The sequence below is a fragment of the Natrix helvetica genome (assembly GCF_964273705.1).
Source record: "Natrix helvetica genome assembly, chromosome: 2".
Classification (NCBI taxonomy): Eukaryota; Metazoa; Chordata; class Lepidosauria; order Squamata; family Natricidae; genus Natrix; species Natrix helvetica.
The window spans coordinates 286,613,416-286,625,503 of NC_138552.1; the positions used below are offsets into that span (position 1 = coordinate 286,613,416).

Below are 12,088 nucleotides of genomic sequence, written 5' to 3' on the forward strand. Positions count from 1 at the left end.
GGTGCAGTTTCCTCACACATGTTTTTTCAATAGTCATTTGCTTTTTCAACTTTAAGAAAGTATAAAAATAAATCTGGGGACTTATGACTTCAGATCTACATCTTAGCCAGAAAATTATCTCGGTGTCCTTGGATCAGTCTCTTTCAGCCTGCTTTATCGCTTAACTTTCTAGCAAGCATGGCAACAGTGGGGAACACATATGCCACCTTAAGAAAATATGATACAAATGAAAAGGATATAGCATATAAGTCACCAATTGGTTTTTATGGAAACACCACCACCACCCACTTCCCTGGGTAATTTATTATATATTATCTACATCTGTTTGGGTATTTGGGATGCCACAGGAGGATGGCTTCCAAAGAAGATAACATTACTAGTTGATATCCCTTTAAAAAAAAAAAAGTTCCATCCAGGTCAGTGCAATCATAAATGTCATCCTTGACTTACGGCCATATCTGGGACTTGAACTTCTGTTTCTTAGTGAGGTGGTTGTTAAGTGAGACATGCCCAATTTTATGATCGCTTTTTGCTGCAGTTGTTAAGTAAATCTGGCATCATCTATTGACTTTGCTTGTTGGACGATGACTGGGAAGGATATCAATAGTGATCACATGACCCAGGACACTGCAACTATCCTAAATACACACCAATTGTCACTTGTCAGCATCTTGATCACATAACTGTGGGGATGCTACAACAGTCATAAACTGCCATAACTATGAATGAAGTCAAGGATACCCATATAGCCATTCTTCTCTAATAGGGTCATCATAAAGGACAGGAGAAACAGACCAGTTTTTGGATGTCTTAGGGCACGATAGCTCAGGGGTTAAAGACACACCTTGTCGGTTGGAAAGTCGAGAGCCCGGGTTCGAGACCTGAGTGTTGCGCAAGAGCTCCCGTTCCTGCCCCAGCTCCTGCCCACCTAGCAGTTCGAAAGTATGCAAATGCAAGTAGATTAATAGGTACCACTTTGGTGGGAAGGTAACAGGATTCGGTGCACCTTTAGTGTAAGAGTGGTGGGTAGCACAGTGGTTAGAATGCAGTATTGCAGGCTAACTTTGCCCACAGCCAGGAGTTCGATCCTGACCGGCTCAAGGTTGACTCAGCCTTTCATCCTTCTGAGGTCAGTAAAATGAGGACCCAAATTGTTGGAGGCAATACGCTGATTTTGTAAACCTTTTAGAGAGGGCTATATGAAGCATTATATAAGTCTATAGCCATGCTGGCCACCTGACCGTGGAAAATGTCTTAGGACAACACTGGCTCCCTCAGCCAAGAAACGGAGATGAGCACCACACCCTAAAGTCGGAAAAATCTTTACCTTTACCTTTTCTGTGGAAGCATGTGATCATATCCACTTATTGAGCATAGACTGAATGCTTTACCATCATGCATTTCTCAACGTCATAAAGAATTGTTATTTCTCCTTTCTTCTAGTGTGGCAAAGCAGGAAAATGCTCTTGTTAAGAGTCTGAGCAGGAAACCCAATGGCATCACATTTCTTGAGAAGGCAAAAGAAGTGAGTCTGGTTTGGGGCTCCCTCGATCCAAAGTTAAGACTTTGAAATACAGGGGATAAGCAAAGGTGGGGATTATATGACCCTCCATGGAGCCAGGGATGATTTTGTTTATTTAATTATTCCTTTATTATTACATTTATTCGCCACTCATCTTGTGGTTCGAGGTAACTCTGAGTGACATAGGATGGTCAGCTTCCTCTGAAGAGAAGCATAATCCAGTAGCTAGACTAAGATGTAATTTGTTTGGCCTTTAGTACGTTTTATTATGAAACTAGCTTGAGTTATAATGACGAGTGAAATGACGACTGTAAAATGACAATTGTGAGAGTGTGCCCAAACCTGTATCCACAGAAACATGGATAATGAAGACAGTTGCAAATCTAGTTGCTAAATCTGGTTAGTTTTTATTGTTTCCTGTGTAGCATCAACTCCAATTCACTTGGTAGTTTGTGCTCAGAATATTATGCAAAGGCAGACAATGTAGTACAGTAATCAGGTGAGAGGTATTTGGGCTACATGTTTTATGCTGAATTCAATGTCCTACTCAGCTCTGAAGTGTACTGGTGCCTCTGGCCCTTGAAAAGAGTTCTTGTGAAGATAAAGATGAATAGTTTCTAATGGATGGATGGATGGATGGATGGATGGATGGATGGAGAGATAGATAGCGATAGATAGCGATAGATAGATGGATGGAAGGAAGGATGGATGGATGGATGGATGGGTGGGTGGGTGGGTGGGTGGGTGGACGGGCGGACAGTCGGATGGACGGACGGACAGACAAACAGACCCAGAGGTGGGTTGCTGTCAGTTCAGCCTGGATTGGCCAAACTGGTGGTAGTGGTGGCGGGAGGCTCCGCCCACCTGCCCGACACTTCTGTGCATGTGCAGAAGCGGTGAGCGCGCCTAAATCAGTAGTAAAAAGATTAGCAACCCACCTCTGGATAGACCTGATTTTTGAGAGGAAGACAGCAATCAAATCCAAATTAAATTTAATCAAATGCGTTGTTTTGGGTTTTGTTTTTCTGCTCAGAAACTTCTCCAGAATAATACCATACAAACATCTAGATGCCCAAGGCATTTAAAAATTAAAAATTGGGAGACTGGAACAATCCTTCAAGATGCATTGCACCATGAGACCAAAGAGGTAAGAGAAATGCTTAGATTTACAGTAGGTGTTCTTTCTAGCTTTCTAGCAGACCACACAGACACATATTGAAGTGGCCACGGCAGACTCTCCTCTACTCAGAGAAAGCTGAAGAAGACTCTTTAAATAACTGAAGGATTGTTATCTGGCATTCCAAGTGGAGACCACAGCAGTTATGTTTAAAATTACAGGAAGGCGTATCCCCATCAAAATTAGGAAAAAACCGTACTAATGAAAGAAGTTGGCAGGGAAACAATTTGCCCAGGAAGATAGCGGCCTTCCTTTCACTTTTCTTGCTTCAGCAATTTGAGCAGGCATCTCTCAAGAATCCATCTGGATTCTTGTTCAGAACACATTGGATTGCTACCACTTCACTTTCAGTTATCTGTAGGTTCTATCTAATGATTTTTTTAAACATTTATTAATTGCAAAAATAAAGAAAGAAGAATACACAAAATACATAAATAGATACATAAAAGGAAAAAATCTGAAAACTAAACAGAGGCATGGATTCACATACATACATACATACTGTACATACATACATAGCTGTACAGCAAACATTTCAGTGAAAGGAAGCCCTATACAATAGTAGAGTTGGAAGGTACCTTGGAGGTCTTCTAGTCCAACCCCCTGCCTAGGCAGGAAACCCTATACCGTTTCAGACAGATGGCTATCCAACATCTTCTTAAAGACTTCCAGTGTTGGGGCATTCACAACTTCTGGAGGCAAGCTGTTCCACTGATTAATTGTTCTAACTGTCAGGAAGTTTCTCCTCAGTTCTAAGTTGCTTCTCTCCTTGATTAGTTTCCACCCATTGCTTCTTGTTCTACCCTCAGGTGCCTTGGAGAATAGTTTGACTCCCTCTTCTTTGTGGCAACCCCTGAGATATTGGAACACTGCTATCATGTTTCCCTTGGTCCTTCTTTCTCTTAAGCTAGACATACCCAGTTCCTGCAACCGTTCTTCCTATGTTTTAGTCTCCAGTCCCCTAATCATCTTTGTTGCTCTTCTCTGCACTCTTTCTAGAGTCTCCACATCTTTTTTACATCGTGGCGACTAGAACTGAATGTAGTATTCCAAGTGTGGCCTTAACAGGGCATTATAAAGTGGTATTAACACTTCACGTGATCTTGATTCCATCCCTCTGTTGATGCAGCCTAGAACTGTGTTGGCTTTTTTGGCAGCTGCTGCTGCACACTGCTGGCTCATATTTAAATGGTTGTCCACTAGAACTCCAAGATCCCTCATTTGTTATAGTCATATATTAATTGATAAATTGATTATGTGCCATCAAATTGTTTTCAACTTCTAGCAACCACATAGGTAGAGCTTCTCCAGGGTTATCTATCTCCAACTTGGTCCTTCAGGTTTCCCAGTGGTTCATCCATCTTGCTGCTGGTTGTCCTCTTCTCATTCCTTCCACCAGCAAAAAACCAGAGCCTTTTCCTGGGAGCTGGGTTTCTATACAATGTGTTTGAAGTAGGATAATTTGAGCCTGGTCATTTGTACCTCAAGTGAAAACTCTGGATTGATTTGCTCAATGATCCATTGGTTTGTTTTCTTGGTTGGTCATATCATTCTCAGGAGTACAATAATCCAGAATTAATCCACATTGATCTGAGATCCTGAGCACATTTTTTCCATACTGCACTTTTCATCGTAAGGGCAATGTTTCATTTAAGTGGGTATTAAACCACCCCAAAGGTTAAACCTTGCACCTATCCCTATTGCTGATTCTGGAAGTGTTTGCTAATCCATCCCTTTTGCCTGTACATATTTTTTTCCCCAGGTTCTTAACTGTCAGAACAAAGTTTGCCAGGGATCTCTTATGAATCCGAAAAGGTTAATCCGAGGTCCCCGAGAGGAACCGATCCCCAGAGACAAATTACTACTCCAAGCAACTGAGTTTATTCATCTTTTCTACAACACACTTCAAAAGTGAGTCAGGTTTTTGTTTTGCTTATTTTGAGCTTCTATCCTGTGATTCACTTCCTTTCAGCAATTTTGGAAGACCTTTTTAAAGACTCAGGCTGTGATTGGCATAATGGTATTGCTCTAATTATAGAGCAATAAACTGTCTTTGTGTTGTCTTAAGTTTGTAAGTGAAACAAAAAGGAAAGAGCAGGTTATCAGGGAAGGCATCTCTCAGAACGGAGAAAAGAACTGAAGAAAAATTAGACAACATTTACATTTGAACTCTGCTTCCACACATCCAAGCCAGAAGTGGGATTCAGACGGTTCTGACCAGTTCTGGAGAACCAGTACCGGAAATTTTGGGAAGTTCAGAGAACTGGTAAATACCCCCATCTATTCTCTGCCTCCCAAGTCCCAGCTGATCAGGAGGAAATGGGGATTTTGCAGTAACCTTTCCCTGGAATGGGAAGAGAATGGAGATTTTACAGTATCCTTCCCCTGCCACGCCCACTAAGCCACATCCAGCCAGCCACGTCACGCTTACCAATCCATGCCCACAGAGCCGGTAGTTTAAAAAAAATGAATCTCACCACTGATTCAAGCTGCTTTACATAAAATCCTGCAACCAACATCAAAAACATTTTGGGGGGGTTATGTGAGAGAGGGACTAATGGCAGTCTTGATGTTCTGACATTTTTTGTCTAGATAATGGAAATTATATAATGCTGCAGTGATGCACACGGCATTCTTATATCAGACATTTGTGGCTGGTGCAGAGACCCACATCTGCATTCTCAGCTCTTGCATCCTTGGCAAGTCAGATAAAGGGACAACTTCATAGATGGGTAGCTCTACCACCTGCTCTCCTTAAGCCCTTCTTTCATGCAGAAGCAGTCTGGAGCAGTCTCACTTTGAAAGGAAGAAACCTGTCATGTTCAGAAAGCTTTGCCTCTCGGGGCTAGAGATGAAGGGTGAAGAACGCACAGAAACGATGGCCTTGGGAGGCCTGACCTTCTTATCTCCAAAGAGCTCCTGACAAGAGATTAGAAATATAATTTCTAAAAACCACAATTTCTGTACTCTAGGAGAAATCAAAAGAGGGGGGAGAGAGATAAGAGAAGCTAATAGGATCCGGCAGGACAGATGGAGGCCTCGGCAGGCCATTTTTGGCCTGCAGGATTGAAATTTGTTTGGGTAATTATTTATTTAGAATCTAAGCAGTGCACTGCTGGATCAGACTCCTGGCTCATTTCATCCAGCAGTCTGTTGTCACAGTGGGCAACCAACTGGCCAAGGAAACCCATCATCTCCCAGCAGATGGCCTCCTGAGATAATCTCATGACCATCAAGGCTAAGAGCCGTTGATCCAATGGCTGCTTTCTTTACTGTATATGCACTGTGTGCAATATAACAGAAGTCTGTATTATTTAGTATCTTGCAAAATCTAGGAAGAGCTTCCACTTGAGACCATAGTGTAGAGAGCTAACAATTTTCATGCCGGCTGCATTCATATAAACAGCTTGCTTAGCTTTGGCTTAGTTCTGTGTGTGAACATCGCCATCTTGGTTTGTTCTATATACCATGGTAAATGAAAGCAATGCCTTTACAGGTTTTATGTATCTGCTAAGATGAGATTCATCTTTCTTCAGTGTTTGTTGACTTCGGTCACTTTAAGTCATGTGGAGCAACTCCCAGAATTCCCCAGCAAGGTAGCCTGGGTTGAAGTATATGAGGTTGGAAAACAAACCAAGGCATTTTTGTGCCTGTTTATGACTGGCAAAAGAATTTATATTGTTTTATTAGTTTCCTAGTATAATTTGATTGCTTATTAGTAACCTATGACGATCACTAAGTGTTGTATCTTATGATTCTTGATGAATGTATTCTATTTTATTTTTCTTTATGTACACAGAGAGGTTATGCACTAAAGACAAATTCCTTGTGTGTCCAATCATACTTACAATAATACAATAGTAGAGTTGGAAGGGACCTTGGAGGTCTTCTAGTCCAACCCCCTGCCTAGGCAGGAAACCCTATACCATTTCAGGCAAATGGCTATCCAACATCTTCTTAAAGACTTCCAGTGTTGGGGCATTCACAACTTCTGGAGGCAAGCTGTTCCACTGATTAATTGTTCTAACTGTCAGGAAGTTTCTCCTCAGTTCTAAGTTTCTTCTCTCCTTGATTAGTTTCCACCCATTGCTTCTTGTTCTACCCTCAGGTGCTTTGGAAAATAGCTTGACTCCCTCTTCTTTGTGGCAACCCCTGAGATATTGGAACACTGCTATCATGTCTCCCCTAGTCCTTCTTTTCATTAAACTAGACATACCCAGTTCCTTACTTGGCCAATAAAGAATCCTATTCTATTCTAAAAGAATATTTAACCATGTAACTGGAGAAGAAAAATGGAGCTGAATTTTCCTAAATATGCCTGTGCTTTTTTATGCGCTGAGGGCAATGGTGGAACAATGATATAAATCAGGCAGGATTACTTGTCATTAATGGTTCTCTCCTTGCATTGATTATGTAACATCAAGTTGTTTTTGAGTCCTAACAATTACATAGATAAATTCCCCTTCCAATCCCGGTTTGATGGGTTATGGCTTAGGCACAGAATATGAAGGCAACCTCTTTACTATTTCTTGTTATTAGTAAACCATGGTTTATGGCTTTGCAGTTTAATAAACTACTGTGCTGATTATAGCTGATTAAACAAACCATGGAGTATTAAATGGTGGAAGCAAGTCATTAGGTGAAGGATTCTTTCTACTATCTTGAAAGCTGTATTTTTAATGTTTGGAGCCAAGGTTTGCAGACTACTTCTAATCTTACATGCAAACAACGATATTACTGGCGCTGCAAGACAAAAAAAAAGTCTTATTATTATGACTCCTGCAGCAATGTGTCAAGGTAATGAGGAATTTTTACAGGCTCTCTTCTCCTCCCAGGAGCACCATCAATTCGGGATCACTCGACGGCCATAGGAAAGAATGATGGTTTTCAACATTCACTTGTTTCTTCTGTGCATCTCTTTGAGGGGGAAATCCCTGCATCATTTTGGAAATCTCTCTGAATTGTGTTAGCTCCCATCATTGCTTACTGTCCTGTTCACCACTGTTGCCATTTCCTTTATTTCCTTTGCAGGGCAGAAACGGAAGAACACACAACACGGCTGGAAGCAGTGGCTCAAGAGATAGAAAGAACAGGAACTTATCAACTCACCAAAGAAGAGCTTATCTTTGCCACAAAGCAAGCCTGGAGAAATGCGCCTCGATGCATTGGGAGAATCCAGTGGTCCAATTTACAGGTGATCCGTTTGCTTTGGCTCTTCCAGACTTCCCAGATTCTACTGAAAAAGCCAAGGATCCAGCACATCCTATTCCCTAGTGATACCTCCACAAAAACGATAAGACTGTCAGGGTGGAAATTTAGCCCTGTTCCCCTCCTGGGGTAATTGTATTTAATGAGGGATGAACCGTGGTTTTTCCTTGAAGTATACTTCATAATTAAGAAAAATAAACCCGAGATATATTCTAAGAAACACATTTTATTGTAAAGAAAATGAAAACAAAACTTACTAGCTAATGATTACATTTTTGGCAGTGTTCCTGCCTACCTTCTTGGCGGGCGAACAAAGAATAATAATGTGAAAAGAATGTGGACATGCGTAGTGAGCTTAGTGATAAGAGTCAGATCAGTCTACCGTATGTCTTAAAGTTTAAGCACAGCTGGCAAACAAAAAAACGCAGTGACAAAGACAAAGAATGGAACTCTGGCCCCGCATTCTAGGACCCCCGCTACTCCCACTCATGCGCACGCCCCCCCATGGCCCGTTTTGAAGCCTCCTAAAACCAAAACCAAAAACGGGCCGGGGGGGGTGCACCGCACACCCCATGCTCCCTGGTCATGTGCCTGCGACCCAAAAATGATGGATCTTCTCTTCATCGAAGTTGGAGCTCTGTGATCTATAAGTGTCCTTTCTGTGAGGTTATTATCTACAAAACACGCTAAACTAACTAGTTTCTAAGATTCAAGTACGGGTTATCTAAGAGTCATTTAAGATTGCAAAAGTTATATGTCTGGGATTGGATTGGAAAGCGAACTTGGAAGCATGTAGCGCTAATATTTTATTTTCTCATTTGCTGATTAATGTCTTTTAGGTGTTCGATGCTCGGGGTTGCACTAATGCTAAAGAAATGTTTGAACATCTTTGTCGTCATTTGGAGTATGCTACGAATGGAGGGAACATAAGGTATGAGCCATTATATATAGATGTATGTGTGTGTGTGTGTGTGTGTGTATGTGTGTATGTGTGTGTATCTATCTATCTATCTGTCTGTCTATCTATCTATCTATCTATCTATCTATCTATCTATCTATCTATCTATCTATGTCTATATATATATATATATATCCCAGTAAGGGTATGGCTAGCTGATGAGAGCTAATTAGCTCGAAATAGATCTATACTAGTCTCCCTTTATTTACTTATCAGTACAAATACAACATATACACACACACACACACACTTCATCGGGATCTATAGAATCACTGAGTAAGCTGTCATTCCCTCCCACTCTCTTGAAACAGGTCCACCATCACCGTCTTCCCCCACAGGACTGATGGAAAGCACGACTTCCGAATATGGAACAATCAACTCATCCAGTATGCTGGCTACCAGATGCCAGATGGCTCCATTGTGGGAGATCCAGCCAACGTGGAATTTACACAAGTATGTACGAAATAAATATCGAGAGTAGTGCATTTTTATTACTATTATTAATGTATTAAATTTATATATTATTGATTGATTTATTTGTTTCCTGCTTTTATTATTTTTATAACTAACTCAAGGTGTTGAACATACCCAACACAACTTTCTCCTCCTACTCCTCCCCCACAATAACAACCCCGAGGAGTGGGTTGGGCTGAGAGAAAGTGACTGGCCCAAAATAACCCAACTAGCTTTTCCGCTAAATGGGAGTTGAAGTCACAGTCTCCTGCTTTCTGTTCTGATGCTGTAACCACTAGACCAAACTGGCTGTATGCCGTCCATCTCCCTGGCAGCTTACAACACCATAAAAGCGCAATATGAAACAATGAGAGCATTAAAACATGAAAAGCATTCACTGTTAAGGCATTAAATGTTAACAAGAGATTAAATAAAAGGGATGAATAAATGACTGGGATGGAGGTAGGATCTTCTCCTAATCTACTAACCACCTCTAAAGTGGAACATCCCCATCGAGACCCCAGGGCAGTTGGCAGAACCAGGTTTTGAGGTTCCTTCAGAAGAGCAAGATGGTAGGGGCTGATCTTACCGTAAGGGGCATGATCAGAGATGGTATTCAGCCGGTTCTCTCCGGTTCAGGCGAACCGGTAGCGGCAGCTGCAGGAGGCTCCGCCTACCTGCCCCGACGTAATGTGCAAGCACTGACATGCGCAGAATGCGGTGCATATGCGCAGACAAGGTGCATGTCCTCATATTTGCAAACCAGTAGGGAAGGTAAGTGAATCTCACCCCTGGGCATGATGTCCCAAAGGGCAGGAGCCACAGCAAAAAAGGCTCTACTCCTAAACCCCGCCAGCCTAAACTCCTAATATACCTCTTCTGCATGAGAGAGTGGGCTGGACCAATCCCATTGGATGAGACAGTTAATGTGGATCCATGCCATAAAAGGCTTTGAAGATGATAACAACACACCTTGAATTGGACCCAAAAGCAAACCTGCAACCAGTGCAGTTCCCACAGCAGCGGTGGTGTTACCTGGGCCACCACAGGGATGCCTAAAGGTGTCTGTGCTGCTACATTCTGCATCCCTTATAGAATGCATTGCAATCAGAGGTAGTACTCAGCCGGTTTGGACCGGTGCACCCGAACCGGTAGCGGAAATCGTGTGTGGGCCCGCCCTAGCTCTATGCTGTCCTATTTAGGCATGTTTTTGAGGCCAGGCTCATGTGCGGAAGGTACACGCGCCAGCAAAGCGTATGCGAAGAAGGCCAGAAGGGGCGCCTGCGAAGCGAGCAAACGCTCATGGGTCAAACCGGTAGTAACAAAATGTGAAACCCACCTCTGATTGCAATAGTCCAAACATGAGATGATCAGGGCATTCCACCTTTACCGAAACTGCATCCAGTTCCAGAGTCATGTTCTTTGGGCGTTCAATACAATACAATACAATACAATAGCAGAGTTGGAAGGGACCTTGGAGGTCTTCTAGTCCAACCCCCTGCCTAGGCAGGAAACCCTATACGGTTTCAGACAAATGGCTATCCCACATCTTCTTAAAGACTTCCAGTGTTGGGGCATTCACAACTTCTGGAGTTGTGAAGTTGTGAACAACTTCAAGGAGTCGAATGCTTTCTCTCCTCTCAAGAAAGAAAGAAAGAAAGAAAAAAGAATCACCACCTTTCTCTTTCCCTTCTCTCAGCTCTGCCTCCAGCTTGGCTGGAGAGCCAAATATGGCTGCTTTGATGTGCTTCCACTGGTCCTGCAAGCCAATGGACAAGACCCAGAATTATTTGAATTGCCGCCAGAGCTCATCCTGGAGGTGTCGATGGAGCATCCCACGTAAGCATCTTGGCTTCAGATGACAGAAGCCCAGACCTGTTTGTGACGGGTCAGGTGGAGGAACTCTATCAAAGCAAGATAGTTTGCTGAGACCTTGGGGCAGGTTGGCTTGGCTTTTGTTTGGTTTAAACGATGTTGAACGTGTCCTTGGAGATAACAGGCGAGCAAAATTGAGCCCCAAGTAATGAAACAGCAAGAATGTTTAGTCCCGGAGCTTTCCAGCTTTTCTCATTTTGTGTTTAATCAAAATGAGGTTTTTCTCTCACTCTCTTAATGATATAATTGGCCAAAACTTTCAGCAGATGCTAAGACTGCTGTTACAAAACAGAGTCCAAACATAGATAGCAGGGCCGTTGTAGTCCAAATTTCCATTTATTTGTGTTTCTCCCCTTCCAACAAAGTAACTTAAAGAGAAGTGGATGTTGAAGTGCAGTGTGAATTTACAATGAAAGAACCAACAGGTTATCCAGTCAAAATAATGGATAATGGATGGCTTGTTAATACAACTCCTTGTGATCCTTTCTGCAGATATGAATGGTTTAAAGACCTGGGCTTGAAGTGGTATGCAGTTCCGGCTGTGTCTAATATGCTCCTCGAAGTTGGTGGCTTGGAATTTACAGCTTGTCCTTTTAATGGCTGGTACATGGGGACTGAGATTGGCGTACGGGACTTCTGCGACGTCCGGCGCTACAATATTCTTCAGGTAACCCTTTGTGAAGGTTGATTGGTGGTTAAGGTGTGTTTCGGGTGTCCAGAGGCACCTGCAGAGGGGTGGGTGCAGACGATAAAAGCTTTTATCTGTATATCAATACAATACAATACAATAGTAGAGTTGGAAGGGACCTTGGAGGTCTTCTAGTCCAACCCCCTGCCTAGGCAGGAAACCCTATACCGTTTCAGACAGATGGCTATCCAACATCTTCTTAAAGAC

The 12,088-nt window shown here is 42.5% G+C and overlaps 1 protein-coding gene across 3 annotated transcripts in view; it reads left to right on the forward strand.

Moving 5' to 3' along the window:
• Positions 1 to 12,088, forward strand: part of NOS2 (nitric oxide synthase 2) — a 50,851-nt gene that overhangs the window by 9,533 nt on the left and 29,230 nt on the right. For all 3 annotated transcript variants that reach the window (XR_014174639.1, XM_081944346.1, XM_081944347.1), the window contains exons 4-11: positions 1,444 to 1,525; positions 2,556 to 2,669; positions 4,462 to 4,610; positions 7,731 to 7,893; positions 8,747 to 8,838; positions 9,177 to 9,318; positions 11,018 to 11,157; positions 11,686 to 11,860. Coding sequence is in view for 2 of the 3 variants with exons in the window: in XM_081944346.1 (XP_081800472.1) it covers positions 1,444 to 1,525; positions 2,556 to 2,669; positions 4,462 to 4,610; positions 7,731 to 7,893; positions 8,747 to 8,838; positions 9,177 to 9,318; positions 11,018 to 11,157; positions 11,686 to 11,860 (1,057 nt within the window). In the remaining variant the exon portion in view is untranslated. The remainder of the gene's footprint in view (positions 1 to 1,443; positions 1,526 to 2,555; positions 2,670 to 4,461; positions 4,611 to 7,730; positions 7,894 to 8,746; positions 8,839 to 9,176; positions 9,319 to 11,017; positions 11,158 to 11,685; positions 11,861 to 12,088) is intronic.